The 20,000-nt window shown below is 35.0% G+C and overlaps 1 protein-coding gene and 2 long non-coding RNA genes across 5 annotated transcripts in view; 2 read left to right on the forward strand and 1 right to left on the reverse strand.

Moving 5' to 3' along the window:
• LOC125655395 (plexin-A4-like) overlaps nt 1-20,000 on the forward strand; it is a 197,262-nt gene that overhangs the window by 53,540 nt on the left and 123,722 nt on the right. For all 3 annotated transcript variants that reach the window (XM_056142959.1, XM_048885664.2, XM_048885665.2), the window contains exons 6-10: nt 3,187-3,313; nt 12,151-12,301; nt 16,311-16,404; nt 16,529-16,622; nt 17,172-17,186. In XM_056142959.1, coding sequence (XP_055998934.1) covers nt 3,187-3,313; nt 12,151-12,301; nt 16,311-16,404; nt 16,529-16,622; nt 17,172-17,186 — 481 coding nt within the window. The remainder of the gene's footprint in view (nt 1-3,186; nt 3,314-12,150; nt 12,302-16,310; nt 16,405-16,528; nt 16,623-17,171; nt 17,187-20,000) is intronic.
• Nucleotides 9,733-11,047, forward strand: LOC130047611 (uncharacterized). Its single transcript, XR_008796443.1, has 2 exons — nt 9,733-9,884; nt 10,356-11,047. It is a non-coding gene; the product is annotated as an uncharacterized LOC130047611 (long non-coding RNA).
• The window catches only part of LOC125665885 (uncharacterized), a 2,015-nt gene continuing 1,380 nt past the window's right edge, over nt 19,366-20,000 (reverse strand). The window contains exon 3 of the long non-coding RNA XR_008796442.1: nt 19,366-20,000. This exon is cut by the window's right edge and continues 182 nt beyond it. This is a non-coding gene — a long non-coding RNA (uncharacterized LOC125665885).

Raw genomic sequence — 20,000 nt, forward strand, 5'->3', positions numbered from 1 at the left:
ACAGCCGATGCATATTACTGAACCCGTTTGCTATAAACGTATAAAATCGAAAATAGAAGCAATGAATCGAACATTGAATCGAGCGTTTATATTAAACAGTATCAATATTTCGGTGAATTGTTTCAGCCCTAGAAAGTTAAAGTTGAATTGCTTGAATATTAAATCTTTAAAGGTCATAGGAGACGGTTTTTAACAATACCTTTTCTCTCCATAATTATCAACTTTGTTTCATAGACTCCTCATAAGAATGCTGATAATGCAACTTTCAACATTTAAAGTTGGACCTATTGATCTTCAATTTATTTACTTATATATTCAGAGAAAAAGATTCTGATCAGAAGAGCTTCATATGACTATTTCAGAGTCAAATTTCATTTCAAAACAAATCAGATCATGTTCATATTGGCCTACTAAACTATGAATATCTGTGCTACCGTCATACAGTCAACGATTTGCAGGATTTTCTCGTCTTCGCCGTGCTTGCCGTTGGTCTGTAGTCGAAAATAGTTAGAACTGCATCTGGTCGAAGATTTAATTTCATAAACCCATTAGTTTTTGCCAAAGTAGAGTGAATACAATAACGAAACTGATCCTCATCAACCCCCGTAATCGCGTGAAATGATTGTCAAACAACTTCGAGTTCTGTGTTCTCGGTGTATATTTCACACCTAAGTCTTTCTAAACGTTGGATCATTTAGACAAAAGTATATAGAAATACCTGACTTGCTACATTACAGTTGAATGTAAGCACATTGAACATTTTGACGGCTAAAACCTGCAGTTGTTAGTATAAACAAATACACATTTGCGTCAGGCTGGTCTCTTTTGACGTCATCAAGCAAGGGAGATAAGGCCAAAAAAAAAATATGTTTGTTTTAGGTCGCCTCCGATTTCAAAAAAGGGTCGGTAGGTAGGCTTTATTTTATTTTTTCAATATATTTTTTTTTCAAATAAATATGTGCCTTCAATGAAAATTTGATAGTTAAAGTTGTTTAATGGATAAAAAATTGGTTCAGAGCACAATGTTTAATTGACAATATGCACAGTATGTGATTGAGTTTTGATATACATTTACAATAAATATCTTAGCATATTAAAATTGTCAGACATCATATATGGAGCAGAAACCGTACACATTTTTAAAGGTGGTACAGATTATGATAAATAGTTTATTTAATTCATAAACATTGTCATTTGTTTGTAATCAATGTGTCAGCTACTTCTACCCAAAACACAATATTCAACCACTAAATAACACAATACATTTGACAAAAAGCATTGTATAGTATATAGTTCATACAATGTTTATTAGGCTAAAGACTACCCTTGCACTTGGTTTGAGTGACTTTGTACATGTACATATTCTCGTGGAAGTCCTATACTTCCACCGAATAGTTCTTTATAATTACTGACATGCTTTGACATACTACAAGTAATATATAAACATAGTATAAGCGTTCAGTTAATTTCGTTTTTGAATAAATGATTCGTGGCTTTGAACACTCTGTACAAGTTACCAGTGAAGGGATTTTTGACCCCAAGAATCCAGGGGCCAGGGCCTTCAAGTTTGGGAAAAATAGCGATATTTGATTGAAATTGGGAAATTTGTTTTATACAAATGAATAAGAAAAACAAGCAAAAAGTTGACCATTTGATATTTTAATATCAATGTGGCTGGCTTAAACAAGCTTTCATTTCCAGTCTTTAGCAAAGAAAAAACTGTCACAAATGTTTTGCAACAGAGTGACACTGAGGTTGGATGGCCCCTCATGGTATATTCTCATCAAACCATCCAATTTGGGAATATTTTGGCATCATTTTGGAAAAAAACATCAACTTTTCAGCATTGCCCATGATTAGGAATGGGGCCAAATTTCGGCACTCTACCAGGGATTTATCAGCCTATTTTGGGAACCGCCATTTTTTCATTATTGGGAAAATTTAATCTACATTTTCTGAAATTGGAAAAATATATTAAATTCTAACATAACCTTTAATTTTCACAGAAACACAACACAGTGTTAACATGGTCAGACCGCATCAGCAAATTCTAATAATACTGTCCAAAGATATGTGTTTACAAGTCTATTAATGCATGGAGTGCAAATAATATTCATTGAGGAAAAGCCTCTCTCTACAGAGGCAGTAGACACGTGAACAATGCAAAGAAGTTCCAGGAAACAGAATGCACGATTTGCGATTAAAAAACAACACAATTTTTTCAAAATTTTATTTTTGGGAAGTTTTACCCGCAAATTAGGAAAATTTGAGCCTACTTTCGATTGGGAATGGGGCCAAATATCGGCCCCTGAGAAGTTATTGATAAATCCTTGTCTACAGACCCTAAAAATTCCCCGCAGTGCATGGGCGTTTTGAGTTGAAAAGAGTGAAGGATCATTAAATTTTCTTCATATGTCGCAGGAACTGCTACTGGATCCAAGTGTGAGATAAAGAATAAAAACCTTCGACTACGAACGGGGTCTCGTTTGGTGCTAGCCCTCACTTCACGTCCGCACGACTGTCCACCTTAAAATCTGCGCCTTGAATAGGTCGCTTAATATCGATTTGTGCAAGACAGTTGTCATAATATAATTGGGGTTCTGATACTGGCATTTAGGTAACTTTATTGCCGACACCGAAGCAGCTTCTAATAGATGTGCCGCCATTGTTGTCGTCGGTATTGTTAACTCGTACCAAAATTATTTTGGGTAATAGTTCGTACATCGATAAATTGAAATCGGAAAATTGAAGAAAAAAATATACGGTCAGTGGATATATTTAGGGTCGGTCGGGCGACTGGAAACAAACATATTTTTTATTTTGGCCTAAGTCATCTTACTATTTTGATACTTCACACCACAGCAACATTTGATGGTCTGTAGCGTCTGTTACCTAACGATTTTTTCTGAATGACTTCTTTACATATGTTAAAAATTGTTTTTGTAAATCGTCTCCTATGACTATTAATGATGAACATGGATGTGTTCTATACTTTTGGCCATGCTTTTTATCACGGATTTAACTGTGACTGTCAGTTTCAGAATATTATAATGCTAATGGAATCAGAAATACTAAATCAATCAACTTTTAATTCAATGAATTGATCATCTTCCCATCACTAATAATCACTAGATTGACCCACTTCTCAGGGCCGTGTTTAATTTTCATCATGGTTTTTTTTTCCAGATGTGTTGAGAAGAGTGAATGTGACAGTAAAATGAACCACTGGCTGCCATCTGTGAGGAATCAATGTTTACAACTGAAATTGAAAGAGAAATCACATGGAGTGAATCTTGACAATGTTAACCAATTGGTAAATCAGCACTTTGATATCAATCAAATTTTATAACACTTTTGATTTAATACAAAATTCTTAAAGAGAACGATGTGTTACAATTTTGTATTCACATGCTTATCCTCTTGTAATGTTTTCTCCCAAATTAATTTTTATGCTCCTCTTTGAAAAAAGGGTTCATATTGTTTTTGTGCACCCGTCTGTCAGTTGGTTTTTAGACTGAGTCCAGTCTGTTTAATATTTAAAGAATCAGACTGAAATTACCAAATTTTCTTGGTTGTTAATAGAGTTATCAGACTCAAATTTGCTGTGTGACATTTAGAATATATGCTACATATTTAGGCCAATTTAAAAATTAAGTGGTAGATTATCATACCTGCGCACCCCTCAAAAAGGGCCCGCCCCGATTTTTTTTATTTTCGCAAAAATTACAATTTCAAACAAACCTGCTTCCCAGTGACATGAGTGAATGGTTGAAGTCACAGAATGTTGGTTTTATATCTTCTACCAAGGATTCTTTGAATGTTAAATTGATTAACACTTTGTATGATGTCTTTTGTCATTAATTTTTTTCTCTCAGGAAATAAAAATTACAAAATGAAATGCTCCACCCGTCCCATATTTTTTCTGACGCTGGATGATAATCTTCTAATTAAGTTGAATTAGCCTTATGTAGTGAAATTAAAAATGATAGTTTTGATTAAGACTATATGTTTCATCCCTGATCAAAAACTACACTCATCAACTGTCTGAACAGTGGAATATCAAATTAATTTGATACTGGTAAACATGGTGCCTTGGTACCAATGTTTTAGGTCACAGTTCAAGGTCAAACAACATCAGAAGTACATTCTCCTGAATATTACATCCGTCAATTAATGGGGGCGCCAGTAGGGGACATGTATAGCTTATGCAATACTCTCAGAACGCTTGTTCATTTAGAATATGAAGATAGTTAAATTTGTTATCTCATTTGATTACATTTATAAATTGCAAGACAAGAGTAGATATATTAGGTCACCCGATTCACTAACATTGTAATGAAACACAAACAAAATACCATGCCTTCCCCATCCTAAAAAGTGTTGCATTGATGTATTGTTAAATGCAACACTTTCAAAACATACAAAGAAAATATTAATGTGTGTTTTCATAGTATTTTGAATATATTTTGAAAGTATTTTGTTAGATTTCTTTTTTGTTTGGGTGACTCTCGATGGCTCAAAGTTCAATCTCTCGAAGTGAAATCATGGTCCCGATTTTTTTCTTTATATAACAAAGCAAATTTACTGTCAATCTCTTGAACGTTCGATCTCTCGAAGTTCTCTATTTTTGGATTTTGACGGCTATATTTGAATATTTAAGATACTATTTGACTTACAATCATCAAACTTTGTCAGTTGATGGGTCTTGAGTCTTCAGAGTGTGTCGACCAAAAAGTAGGTCACTGTGACCTACTTTTGGAATTTGACGTTTATATCTGAATATTTCAGATACTATTTGACTTCAATTATCAAACTTTGTCAGTTGATGCATCTTGAGGCTTTGGAGTGTGTCGACCAAAAAGTGGGTCACTGTGGCCTTCTTTTGGAATTTGACGGCTATATTTGAATACAATTTGAATTGTCAGTTGATGCATCTTGAGTCTTCAGTGTGTCGACCAAAAGAAGGCCACCGTGACCTACTTTTGGACAGTTATATTTAAATTTTCAGGTACTATTTGACTTAACATCATCAAACTTTGTTATTGATGAATCTTGGTTAGTGAGAATTTTTGCCTGTTCTACAATGTATCAGAAGAGCGATTCTAGGCCCATGGGCCTCTTGTTTGTAACATTACAGGATTCAGGTAACCTTAATATTGCCACAACTGTAAATTCAATGAATGTGCTGTGAGACTACACTATTCTTCAAAGTGTTAACCCCAAAGTTATTATACCCCCCGCAACAAGTTGGGGGGGGGGGGGTATACTGGAATCGGGTTGTCCGTCTGTCTGTCCGTCCGTCTGTAGACGCAATGGTTTCCGGACTCTAAAGCATTATCCTTTCCACCTACCGTGTCACCCCCATTGAAAATACAGCAGGATATCCCAGGAAGTCCCAAGACAAAATCCCAGGATTTATCAGGATTGTCCTGAAAAGTCCTGCTTTTTTTAAACTGAGATTGACAAGGAATTAGAGGGACGGTATTGGCAGTGGGACATTTCAGGACTTTTAAGGATAATTTGAACACTTAAATTTGCCTTTTATAGTCCTGCAAAGTCTCACTTAATCCTGCAATCTGAAAGGGGAGAAAGTGGGATTATTCTGGACATGTCTTGGAAAGTCCCAGTAGACAGGACTGGGATTTTGCAGGATTTTATTGGATCTCCCTAAAAATCCTGCTTTTTGAGTTGATGCAGGACTCCTGGAAAGTCCCAATTTATCCTACTAACCTGTTTTGGTCTTACCCTACTGTGGAATAAAACTCGAGATCCAGGATATGTGATATCTTTTCTGTAAAAGTGGCAATTAAGAATGAAATTATGAATCAAAATGATAATCTGATAATAAAATTTATTTAACATACATATACATAAATTTCAGCAATACTTATATGAACTTCCAAAGCAAGTACTTTGAAAAGTTCATTTAAATTATGGCTGGGGCGAGCTAAAAAGCACTATTTCTTACGTAAACAAATAATTAAACAAGAGGTCCATGGGCCACATCGCTCACCTTAGTCATCTTGGTCCATATTTAAAGATTTCCCATATACTTGTATGTAAAACTTTTGTCCCTATAATGTGGCCAAAACCTACCCTTGGGGGCCACGATTCAGGGTTGTCACTAGAAAATATTGAAGACGAGTCCCGGTATCATGGTTTGTAAGCAGCTTGAGTCCCATGAAAATTTGACGAGTCCCATGAAAGTTGAATTAAAGAGTCATTTAGATTTTTCCTACACCTTTATTTATACCGAGTGAACACAAGCTAATGTCGTACCTCTGTTCACTTTCATCTTCAACAAATGGCAAAAATCAGTTAATTTTCGCCAAGCCCATGCATAACAGTGATCACTTTGTACACATGAAATTAAAAGTAATCATTCACGACTCTGTCTCATACAACTAATTGCCCATTGCAAACAGAATTACTTCCCCGAATCCTCTATCATCGTTACAACCCTATTCAGTATTAAACAAAATTTTAATTAAATAATTAGGCCAAAAAAAAAAAATATGTGTGTTTACTGTACCCTGCTGAAAAAAATTAGGGTCGGTAGGTCGATTTTTGATGATTTTTTTTTTTTTTTTTTTTTTTTTTTTTTTTTTTTTTTTTTTTTTTTTTTCTTTCCCTTCTTCATACAGTAGGCCTATATTTATTTATTTCATGTATTTAATGTTTAGCTTATCACATTCCTACTGTAGATGCATGCAGAGACAATACTTACTATAATTCCCCAATGTTTAGTTAGTTTTTATACCACATCAGATGTTTCTTGTATCACCCTATAGATGTACCAATGCATTAAATTCCTTGTTGAATTGTTTCCATTTTAATTTCTAGTGTGCAACTACATGTATATGTCCAGATTTAGAAGAAGCATGTGTATTGAAAAATATGTTTTTTTTCCATTTCAATGAAAAAAGAATATGTTGTCAATATCACTATTTTTTATCATTTATAAGTCTATTTTTAAGGGTATAAAACAACAACTTAGTACCAAACACTATTGAATTCACAATTAAAAAAATAGGTACTAACAAATCTTTCTGTTAAAAGCTGATCTTGTGTAAAGTAATTTATATCTCATCTGAATTTATTGGGCCAGGTTGAGAGAGAGGCAGGATACTGGGTCAGACAACATTTATGAGATGTTGTCATGTATCCTACCCTGAAAGATACTGGACTGAAGCTAATATTGAATTTGAATGTATGTTACCTTTTTGTTTTCTTATCAGGAAAACGTCTTGACCCTCCTGACATCATCAGCTGGAAAGCATTTATTGCTTGTTTGTTTGCCTTTTCAGCAGCATTTTGAACGCAGACAGTGAGCTCCTCAACCGGGCTGGTTTGGCCCTCACATGTGAATGTGAATTCCCTAATATTAAAAAGATTAACAACTTCGCCTACCGTGAGTGCAGGGGCGATTACGGTTTCACCCTTTGCTTTCACAGTGAATTCGTTATTCTTTAAATTGTAATCGTGATATTGATCAAATATGTCAATGAATGTGGTACTGTCCCTGAATGGTGCAATTACACTTTTCTTTTCTTGGCGATATAAACATGTATTGAATGAAAGAGACAGTACACTGGAACGATGACAACTTGTCTCGGCAGCCGCCATGTTTGTTTTGGTTTAAAATGATAATAGACAAAACCGAATGCGGACGGAGCGGAAATTCCGGATTTTTATTTTTTTCTCTCCGATTTTCAAATAAAAATGTTTAGGGTCGGGGCCTAAAATTAGGGTCGGTCGGGGTACCGTAAACACACATATTTTTTTTTTTTGACCTTATTGTGATAAAATAGATGCGTACTAATTTTGTTTGTAAAATGATGTAAAATCTACCAAAGTTTACAAACTACGCTACTTTCAATTCCAATAAAAATGGCTACCGGAAGACAAACATTTAATAATTAAATATAGATCCTGATTTGTAAAAAAAAGAAAAAGAAACATATATAAATAACTGCCTGTGAGTGGCAAAATGTTTTTTACTTTGTATCTAAATTTCAATATTATATTCTAATTTGCACCTAATTGACTGCACTAAACAAACAAGTTGGATTGGGACACTGTGAACTCGGTGGTATCATCTCGGTTCACATTAGAGCGTAACGTTTTACCTAGATTTTTTCCTATGAGTTTTAATTAATACACAAATCAGGGCTTCTAAGTAAAATTATGATTTTTACTCAGAGTCCGAGACACGTCTGCGGGACTCGCCATATCAGACAAACCCCAATGCAATTTCTGTGATCCTATTCTTGCGTTAGTGACAACCCTGTGAATTTTACAAACTTGAGTCTACACTATGTCGGGAAGCTTTCATGTAAATCTCAGCTTTTCTCGCCAAGTGTTTCTTGAGAAGACAATTTTCATAAAGATTTTCCCTGTATATTTGTAAGTAAAACTTTGATCCCCTATTGAGACCCCCCCCCCCCCCGGTCATTGGTTTTAACAAACTTGAATCTGTACTATGTCAGGAGGCTTTCATGTAAATTTCAGCTTCTCTGTCCCAGTGGTTCTTGCGATTATCTCCCCTTTCAAGGGGCATGGCCCTTCATTTGAACAAACTTGAAAGCCTTTCACCCAAGGGTGCTTTGTGTCACTTAGTTTGGTTGAAATTGACCCAGTGGTTCTGGAGAAGATGAAAATGTGAAAAGTTTTCGCCGACGACAGACAACGAACAAATTTTGATCAGAAAAGCTCACTTGAACCTTCGGCCCAGGTGAGCTAAAAAAAAAATCCGAGATTAAACAGGTATTATCAAATTGTCCCTGAAGTTGAATTTTGTTTATCTTGATGTCACGGGTAACCTGGTTCAAAGATCTATTTCTTCGACTCGTGGGTGGGGGAAGGTGGCTCCAGACCTAAACAACTTGAGACGGTCTCTCATCTTGTTTCTAACTTCTTTGAGGGCCATCTCTGGATTTTTCTCTGGTACAGTGGCTTAAAAGATAGCATAATGAATTATTTGAGAGGTTGCATAACAGGTTTTGTAAATGAACATCATGCAAAATTTAAAATATCTATGTCTTGAACTTGTATATATGCACCTTCTGCATCGTCTTCCCTTTTATCTAAGCCATCTTTGGTCTCACGGGCGTTTTCCTGTCACACTGCATGATGTCGGTTCATCCACTGAAAACAGTGCCTTATTAATTTTAAGTCACTTGATGATATTCTAAATTCATAACTATCTCTTCAAGTCCATGCTACAATGAAAGAGAACATGCATGTACTAGATAAAAATATTGGAAACAGGATGATAATTTGTTAAGGTGTGACAATTCCACTAGACTACCAAAAAAGACGAATTATTACAAACCAAAAGTAAAAATACTAACCAGCAACGCCGTGTATTTTGAACAACTAGGCCTATCCCCCAGTTTCTGAGTGTAAGGTGAATCCTATATTCCTATCTGGAATCCATTCCATGCTTGATTGCATACTGATTCTGTTGAATGTTCTCCATCCTTGCGAATATTTCCCTGACTTCGCGCCCAGAAAGGAACATTGAAAAAAAAGCGCTTTGATCACTTGCATGAACGTCAGGTCGTACACTGACTGACTCGTCCCCAGGTCAACACGTAACCAAAAGACGATCAGTAAAAAGTTATACAATCGACCAGTGGAAACCCAGTGTATAAGACTTCATATATATACATATGATATATTTTATACATGATATATCTTATATCGAATTAGAACGGGGAGAAGAAAAAAACACGACAAGCTTCGTACATTGTCCAAGTTGACCGAAACGACATCACCGGAAGTTACAACTTTCAAAGAAGTCATTTATGATTTAAAGATTTGTGAATGGAAATCAATAACATCGGAATGAAAAAGGACTACGGGGTAACGGATGACACTCTGTAAGTACCATATGCTTATTTTGTTTACGTTTGTAAATGATTACATGCATTGGAAAAATACACGCTTGATCGCTGGACCACTCGAAATTCCTCGATACAATCATTCTATTTACAGCTTAACATATCAAAACAAACTACTCTTTTTTTTTTAACGTAAACCATTGACTGGTTCGATCTAGATGGAAAGGGTATAATCACCAGAACATTGTATCATGGATATCCATCATTATGATTCTGTTTCGATCAGTTGACCTTGTTCTGTAAGTATTACTGCTTCGTAAAATAACTACGGACAGTACGGTTACAAAATTTAGCATGACAAGCTGATTGTATCCATCAGTGATAATTTATTGCTATTTGCACCTCAAAACATTGATGTGTCAAAGAAACTTTTCTAAATATTAAATTTTTAATCAGTGTCTTGAAAATTAAGTTTCTTCATTAATAATTTGTAATTAATTATTATTGCAGGAGATTGAGAACCCAAAAGGTACATGCTGTGCAAGAAAGATGTAAACATGCGAATTCCTAAATGTACTAAATATTAAAACATCAACTGCAATCTTCAGTGGTGACATCCAAAAGTTGATATGCCATTGGTACTTCAAGTGATACGACCGTGACATTGGAAAATCCTTTTAACTTATCCTCACTTGAGCCTGAATTGCAATCCTTTTGATACAGACATTTTTTTAAGTTCAGTTTCGAACATTAATGCCACTGTGTCATCTCTGGAAATGGAAAAGCCTACCACAGAATCTGATGAATTTTTGAACATTCTTTCACAAAAAGGGATCTTCTTTATTTTGAAGAAGGTAGCCCAGGAACTGGAAATCTGTTATCAAAATGATCTTAATAATACACTGGACAATATTCTAACCTAAAAAAAAACATGACAAACCCGATTGAACTCCTGTGATGAAGCATCTCAAAACTCAAATTATGGTAGTCTTTCAAGTGACATTGAGGATTTCAATAGCACATTTGACAGTAAAGTGATTTTTATTCAAGTTCAGATTGTTGTCATTATAAATTTATAAGAAGTGTTCTCATAGCCAACATTTTTCAAGTCTACTTTTGATGAAATATAGTCTTTTCTATTACAACTTATTATGACATGATTGTTGTTGTATACATAAATGTTCTTATCCACGAATCATTCACTGTTCTTATAGGTTTTTTTAAGCCTGAACTATGTAGCAATGACATGTCAAGGTAATCCAGAAAATGTAAAATCTTTTCTTTGATTATGACAAGGATTTAATTTTGTAACAATTAATATCTAAAAGTCCTGTAACCCTCATTAAAGTCCTTTATAATCTGACTTCACTGGTTGTAAGATTTTGAGGGTAATTGCAAGACTTCTCTCTTTGCATACTTTTAATACGAAGTCCTGGAAAGCAATGTAAAGTCTTGCATTATCTTGAATGTATCAAGTATGAGATTTTTAGGGAATTTCTGGGATGATGTTTTCGTCTTCATTTTATAATAAAGTCCTGAAAAACACAAGAATGTCCTAGAAAAACCTGCTGCTATGAGAGTGGGACTTTGTAAGACATTTAGGTAATAAATATGTCCTAGAAATTCTTGCAAAGTCACTCTTGATGTAAGTGGGATATTCCAGGACAAATGCAGAAACATGAAGTCCTGTATTATCCCACTGCATTAGGACATGGGAGAAGTGGGACTTCACAAGGAAGTCCCAGGACTTCCAGGGATATCCTTCAATTAAGCAAAAAAGTGGGATTTATTTTCAGAGGGGTCCATATCATATATATGGACTACCCATGGGATGAAGATGTTCCCTATCGATTTTGGGGTCAAAAGGTCAAAGGTGACGCGCACTGGACATCGAAGTAGCAATATGGTTTTCGGGCTCTAAAGCGTTATCCTTTCCACCTACAGTCACCATATCATACATATGGACTACCCATGGGATGAAGATGTTCCCTATTGATTTTGGGGTCAAAAGATCAAAGGTCAAGCGCACTGGACATTGAAGTAGCAATATGGTTCGGTTTGTCATGCCATTTGTTTTTTACACTCAGAAAAGAGGCAGTTTATACCTATTACCAACACCCTTTGGGAGATTGGGGTAAGCGGGGGGTATTCTTAGTGAGCATTGCTCACAGTACCTCTTGTTTTTGCACTGCCATGGAGAGAAGCATTATTGCCCCTTTGAATTTGCCCTCTGCCATTAAGCAAAAGAATAATGATCAATTCACTTGATAAATAATATTTATGAACAAACAACTTCCATTTGCAGATAATTTACAAGAATGTGTACTTTGAACCACAACAAGAGGATTCAGAAGGAAGGACTTGTAAATTGAATGATAAAAATCTACCTTCAAATGATAGCTCTGACCATGTGCAGTGTACAATTGATATTACCCCCTCAAGATCTTCCAAAAGTTGTAAGTATGAAAGTTTAGTTTCATGCCAGCACCGTTATTGCAATTACTTATATTCGCCTGTTTTCATGACACACATTTGAATTTAAGATCATTACGATTCACTACACAGTACGATGTGTTGGCATTGGTAGTGAGGGAGGGGGCATTGGTAGTGGGGGAGGGGGCTGTATAAAGGTAATTTGAGCAATTGTACTTGAAACAGATGGTAGAGGGTGATTATGTGAGTTGTCATTATAATTATTTTTTGGCATATATATATTGTATGGAAATCTGTTCTACACATTTCAATGGCAGTATTTGGGGTGGCTATTTAACAGATGGCAAAATACTGAGATGACGTAAGAAGAGGAATTAAACAATAAAACACAATTAAATGACAGTATGGCATATAAGATCTTTATATCTGTAAAATTACCAAAATAAAAACTATAATAAAGGCCAATTCAACTTAATTGATAGATTATCATCCCCGCCTTCCCCTCAAAAATCGGCCTGCCCCAATTTTTTTTTATGTTGTGAAACTTGTGATTTCTGGAAAATTTTCATGTCTGACTCTGGTATTTACACTTCTTGTTTACATTTCCAGCATAGCAATATAAAAAGCCATGTGAAGAAAATAGATCTATGGTTTTTAGCTCACCTGAACCGAAGGTTCAAGTGAGCTATTCTGATCACATTTTGTCTGGTGTCCGTCTGTCTGTCTGTCCGTCTGTCTGTAAACTTTTCACATTTTCGACTTCTTTTCCAGAACCACTGGGCCAATTTCAACCTAACTTGGCCAAAAGCATCCTTGGGTAAAGGGCTTTCAAGTTTGTTCAAATGAAGGGCCATGTCCCTTTCAAAGGGGAGATAATCACAAAAATGCAAAAATAGGGTGGGGTCATTTAAAAATCTTCTTCTCAAGAACCACTGGGCCAGAAGAGCTGAAATTTACCTGAAAACTTCCTGACATATTGCAGATTCAAGTTTGTTCAAATCATGGCCCCCCGGTGGTAGGATGGGGCCACAATGGGGGATCAAAGTTTTACACACAAATATATAGGGAAAAACTTTAAAAATCTTCTTCTCAAGAACCACTAAGCCAGAAAAGCTGAGATTTACATGAAAGTTTCCTGACATAATGCAGATTCAAGTTTGTTCAAATCATGGCCCCCTGGAGTTGGATGGGGCCACAATAGGGGATCAATGTTTTACATACAAATATATAGGAAAAATCTTTAAAAATCTTCTTCTCAAGAACCACTAAGCCAGAAAAACTGATTTTTACATGAAAACTTTCTGACATAGTGCAGATTCAAGTTTGTTCAAATCATAGCCCCCGGGGAAAAATGGGGGCCCCAAGGGGGGGATCAAAGTTTTACACACAAATATATAGGGAAAAACTTTAAAAATCTTCTTCTCAAGAACCACTAAGCCAGAAAAGCTGAGATTTACATGAAAGCTTCCTGACATAATGCAGATTCAAGTTTATTCAAATCATGGGCCCCGGGGATTGGATGGGGCCACAATAGGGGATCAAAGTTTTACACACAAATATATAGGAAAAATCTTTAAAAATATTCTTCTCAAGAACCACTGAGTCAGAAAAGCTGATTTTTACATGAAAACTTCCTGACATAGTGCAGATTCAAGTTTGTTCAAATCATGGCCCCTGGGGAGAGGATGGGCCCCTAAGGGGGGATCAAAGTTTTGCACATAAATATATAGGGAAAAACTTTAAAGATCTTCTCAAGAACCACTAAGCCAGAAAAGCTGAGATTTACATGAAAGCTTCCTGACATAGTGCAGATTCAAGTTTGTTCAAATCATGGCCCCCGGGATAAGATCGGGCCCCAAGGGGGGGATCAAAGTTTTACACACAAATATATAGGGAAAAACTTTAAAAATCTTCTTCTCAAGAACCACTAAGCCAGAAAAGCTGAGATTTACATGAAAAGCTTCCTGACATAATGCAGATTCAAGTTTGTTCAAATCATGGGCTCCGGGGGTTGGATGGGGCCACAATAGGGGATCAAAGTTTTACATACAAATATATAGGAAAAATCTTCTTCTCAAGAACCACTGAGCCAGAAAAGCTGATTTTTACATGAAAACTTTCTGACATAGTGCAGATTCAAGTTTCTTCAAATCATGGGCTCCGGGAGTAGGATGGGGCCTCAAGGGGGATCAAAGTTTTACATACAAATATATAGTTAAAATCTTTTTCTCAATAACCACTGAGTCAGAAAAGCTGATATTTACAAGAAAACTTTCTGACATAGTGCAGATTCAAGTTTGTTCAAATCATGGTCCCCGGGGGGTAGGATGGGGCCACAAGTGGGGGGGGGGGGGGGTGTCAAAGTTTTACATACAAATATAGAAAAAAGCTTTAAAAGAACCATTGGGCTAAAGAAGTTGACATTTACATGAAAGCCTTCTGACATAGTGTAGGTTCAAGTTTGCAAAGGGTAGTTTGGGCCATAATAGGGACCAAGGTTTTACATGCAAATATATATGGAAAGTCTTCAGATATGGGCCAAGGTGACTCAGGTGAGCGATGTGGCCCATGGGCCTCTTGTCTTAATTTCTCGCATTCTTACAGGTGTAAATCTTGGAAGAAGTTTGGTATCATTCCGAGTTTGAAATTGAAGCTTATAACCTGGAATTCACCTGTGAAATAAGCATAGATTGATACCCATGCATCTGACATTTAATGATCATTCGATGCACTTCTGTTGACAAAAACTCGTTTGTCATTAATATTTTTCTCAGAAAATAAAAGTTAAAAGTAAAATCCTCCTACCCTCTCCATTCTTTTTGGTGACCCTGAATGTTAATCTACTAATTAAGATGAATTAAAATTGGCCTAAGATCAATAGCTTAATTAATTTTTTTTTTTTTTTTTTTTTTTTAATGTCGAACACTATGCAAAGTATTAGAAATAAACAAAATAAAACATTAAGAAAATTTAGGAATTTGCTTCTAAATGGTCATTGATAAAAACTTGTACTGTGTAAGAAGCTTAAAAATCAGGGAGAGCAATTTTAACAAAGTGGGTTTTTAACAGATTTTTAAAAACATTAATGTTTTTGGCAGCTTTTATATGTTGCGGAAGGTCATTCCACACACTGCCCAACTAAACGTGCATTCTCCAAAAGACTTTGTACAAATATTTTGGCACATTGAGTCTCGGTGATATTTTAGATCTTAGTTGTCGATATGGGGAATACACGTCAATGATCGAGTTCTTGTAGATATTTGGGAACACATCCCTTCAGTGCGCAGAAACACCAAGATTTTGTATTGTGGACGATACTGCACTGGAAGCCAATGCAACTGCGCTAAGACTAGGGAAATATCATCCCGTGTTCTTGTCCTCGACACAAGCCTGGCTGCAGCGTTGTGTACCTTCTCTAAGCGGTACAAGGTAGCCTTGTTGATTGCAAAAAGAAGAGAGTTCGCATAATCAAGTTTTGATGTAACGAGTGCATTGACATGAGTCTTGCACGCTTCTGTAGTTATGAAATGGTGAATTCAACCAATATTGCTAAATGATATGAAAGTGGCATGCTTTCACAATAGTTGACACATGGTTCTAAAAAATGAGAGAAGGATCGATGAGCACACCAAGATTTTTGACACACGATGCAGCAGATATATTGTTTTCTCCAACTTTAAGATGGTGTAATGAAAATTTTGCTACATTATGTTTTGAAGAGAAAATGATCAGCTCCGATTTGTCCTGGTTCAGTTTCAACAATTTTGTAGCCATCCATGAACTAAAATCTGCTATACACGCTTCTAATCTTGAAAAGTAATCATTTCATCCTTCCATTGGTTGTATTACAAAGTAGATTTGAGAGTCGTCCACATCCCTCCATGTTGTCAACAGATGGTTCTGTAAACTCTAATTAATGTGATTTCTGTGTATCCAAGGTTACTCGAGGCCCACAGACCTCTTATTATTATTCTCAATGCACACCATACTTTCAATCAGCAGAAATAAAATCCATTTTTTTGTTTCCACCAGATACAATTGGAAATCAAACTCTAAGTATTTGGCTGAACAATAGACAGCTTGCATCAACTGAATTAGTGTTTTACCGTTGTTCCGTCATTGATAGGTAAGACAGAAAATTTACCCTTTACTGTAAATATCTGGTTTTGATGGAATTTGACACTGCTTGCCTGCAGGGTGAAAGTAGCATTTCAGAAATAAGAATCATTTTGATATGTTGTCCTTTATAGATGTGGAGAGTGTGTAGAGGGAAGTATCAAGCAATGTTACTGGTGTGTAGATGAAGGAAAATGCAAATATTCTCGTGATTGTTCTGTAATGAACGTATGTATTAAATTTTATTTAGTTTTGGTATGAATTTTCAATATCCAAAAGAAAATGTTACTAGTAAAGAATACAAATTCACAAATACAGCTGATGATTGATAAACTACAATGAATAACTACATGTACTGTCACAAATACAACTGATGATAAACTACAATGAAAAACTACATGTACTGTCACAAATACAGCTGATGATTGTTAAACTACAATGAATAACTACATGTACTGTCACAAATACAGCTGATGATTGTTAAACTACAATGAATAACTACATGTACTGTCACAAATGCAGCTGATGATAAACTACAATGAATAACTACATGTACTGTCACAAATACAGCTGATGATTGTTAAACTACAATGAATAACTACATGTACTGTCACAAATACAGCTGATGATTGTTAAACTACAATGAATAACTACATGTACTGTCACAAATACAGCTGATGATTGATAAACTACAATGAATAACTACATGTAGGATAAAAAATGACATGGTTTTAATTACACTGTATATGAAATGTCACTGTATTTTTTTTCTTTCAGAAATCTGTGGGCCCAGTGAGTATAATGTAATGAATTACCTTATTCATTTGTAGGTCACATTAGTCAATCAGGTGATATATTCCTGATACAGTGGAACCCCTGATAATGTTTCTCATATTCTAAGTCTCCTAAAATTCGTTTGGAGACTTATTGTTTTTGCTCGGTTTTTATTATTCTTCCGCTTCCTTCTCCCGCCTAAAACTGTCCAACACTGTTCTCCATAACCAGTTGATGAAAGTAAAAGATATTTAAGGGTATGATAGCCCAATGTACATGTATCTAGATGTGCAGAAATGTTTATGTTTTCAGATTGAAGGGGGTTAGGATACATTTTAGGGGGATAAAATGGGGGTGGGGTTTAACATAGAACTCTATGGGGGAAAAGTTAATTCCAAAATTCAACAGATATAACTTGACAAATATAATAGAGTCCTTGGATCTTCAGAAATGAATAGAGAATGACAGGGCCTACAAATTAGTATCAAGGTCAAGTGACTCCTGTGACCTTGACCTTTGACCTAAAACATAAAACTGGTATTGTCAATTAAGAACCAGGTCTGATAGAGACATGGGGTCTTCAGAAATGATGAAAGGATGATGAGATCTACAAATCAGTATCAAGGTCAAGTGATTCCAGTGACCTTGACCTCTGACCTTATATCATAAATTTGGTATTAATTAAGCACTAGGTCTGAGAAAGAGATGGAATCTTTAGAAATATTAAAGGATTGATGGGGTCTACAAATTGGTACCAAGGTCAAGTAACTTTAGTGACCTTGACCTCTGGCCCTAAACATAAGTTTGGTATAACTTTAGAACTGGGACTGATAGAGATATGGGATCGTCAAAAATGATAGAGGATGTTGGGACCTTAAAACTAGGATCAAGGTCAAGTGACACCAGTTTTACTGAAGGAAAAAAGGTGGAATTTTTGAAAAATTTCAAATCAAAGCCTTCGTGATCTAGATTTTTAAAATTAAGTTAAAATTGGCATGAATTTCGTCTAGGGAGGAAAATAGTAGTACTTAGAAAAACCCCACTATTATACAGCCAGTACTTCAATTGGGAGACTTTATAATTGGTAGATTATAATCATATCTTTTTTCACAATGAAATAGCATAATACCGGGGACAACGTATTGAACATTGTCAGTGAAATCTGTTTAAAACATCATTTGGAAATTGTATATATCTTCCGTTGACTTTCCGTGGAAGTTTTGTGTGTGTGAATATATGTTTACTGTTTCTTTGTCTAAAAGACTATGGCACTTGATTTATTAGCCAAGTTGCGTAGCAAATCTTGGCTTTTAAATTAGCGAAGGATGGGTGTCCAGTCGGGCGGGTGGCATCCACAATTAGCTTGTCCGGTCTTTAACTTTCATACTTTTTGGTGCATCTTTGTGAGACTTACATAACATGATCACATCCAAAAGAAGAAGGTTCCTGTTTATTTTGAGGTCAAAGGTCAAGGTAACTTTGTCACTAAATGCCATAGATTTGAGCTTGTCCGCCCATATGGAAAAATAATACATAAAAGTATATTTTTAATATATTATTAATACAGTCATTTTTGTACTTTTTTGAAATAATACAAAAAAAATATATTATTTTTGTATCACAAAAAAAATGGGTAACTCATTTTTATATTAAATTCTGACTTTGATTTTTTAAAGGGTATTGTTTTTGTATCATTTTGGACTTAGATTATTTTCAATATATTATTTTTGTATTTATAGGGACTTAGTTTTTTTTCTAGCATATTATTTTTGTATCAAAATTAAACTTAGTCATTTTCACTGTATTAAAATTGTATTTTTTTAAAAACTTAGTCATTTTTAATCCAAATCTTTGAATTTATATGTATTAATTTTGTATTATAATTGGACTTAAAAAATTTCAGTGATTTTTCACTGTATTATAATTGTATTTTTTTTAACTTAGTCATTTTTAATCCAAATCTTTGATTTTATATGTATTAATTTTGTATTATAATTGGACTTAAAAAAAATTCCCAGTGATTTTCATTGTATAAAAATTGACTAATTTTTAAATTGAAATATAAAACTTATAACTTGTGGAAAACATGATGCAAGATTTAGCTTCTCAACTTCACAGTAAAGATTTCAAACTTTTAAGTTTAGACAACTTTATCAGTTGCATGCATAATGAAATAATAAGGAAGTATACTTCTAAATAACACTGGAGACATTATTTATTGCATGATATTTCCAGGACAGTCTGTAAAATACAGTATAGTTTCTTTTGACTTCATCTAGGTTTCCCATTCTAATAATTGTCATGCAGTCTAATTCTACTGATAACTCTTAAATAAGCTTTTCAATAAGATACAATGTACCATTGTACCTTATTAATACTATCTTCTCATCAAAATAACACAATAAAAATTGTAATCTCTGAACTCAACAAATTATTTCTCCACTTTGTTTGGGTTTACTGCAAGTGGTAGTTGCTATTGCACACACAGAAAAATAAATAAAGTCCTACACATAAATGGCTATCAACTGTCCAGAGCTTGGTCTCAAAGAAATAATGTCACTGAAAAATATGTTGTGCAGAATATGAGCATTTACACATGTACTTCACATTATCTCCATTACTTCACTAAAGCATAGAATGATGGACCACAACAGTTCTCATTACACTATGATGAATGAACAATGTTTCAAGTTTCACAAAGCACATCTCGTCTAAAATCATGTCCACTAAAATGAACCACACTACTGTCTCGCCTGAAAGTGGCTCTGCACTCCACAAATTTTAAGGACATTTGGTTGATGAGCATAGTTCGTTTGAAAAACCATCACTGAA

The sequence above is a fragment of the Ostrea edulis genome, chromosome 7, assembly GCF_947568905.1.
Source record: "Ostrea edulis chromosome 7, xbOstEdul1.1, whole genome shotgun sequence".
NCBI lineage: Eukaryota > Metazoa > Mollusca > Bivalvia > Ostreida > Ostreidae > Ostrea > Ostrea edulis.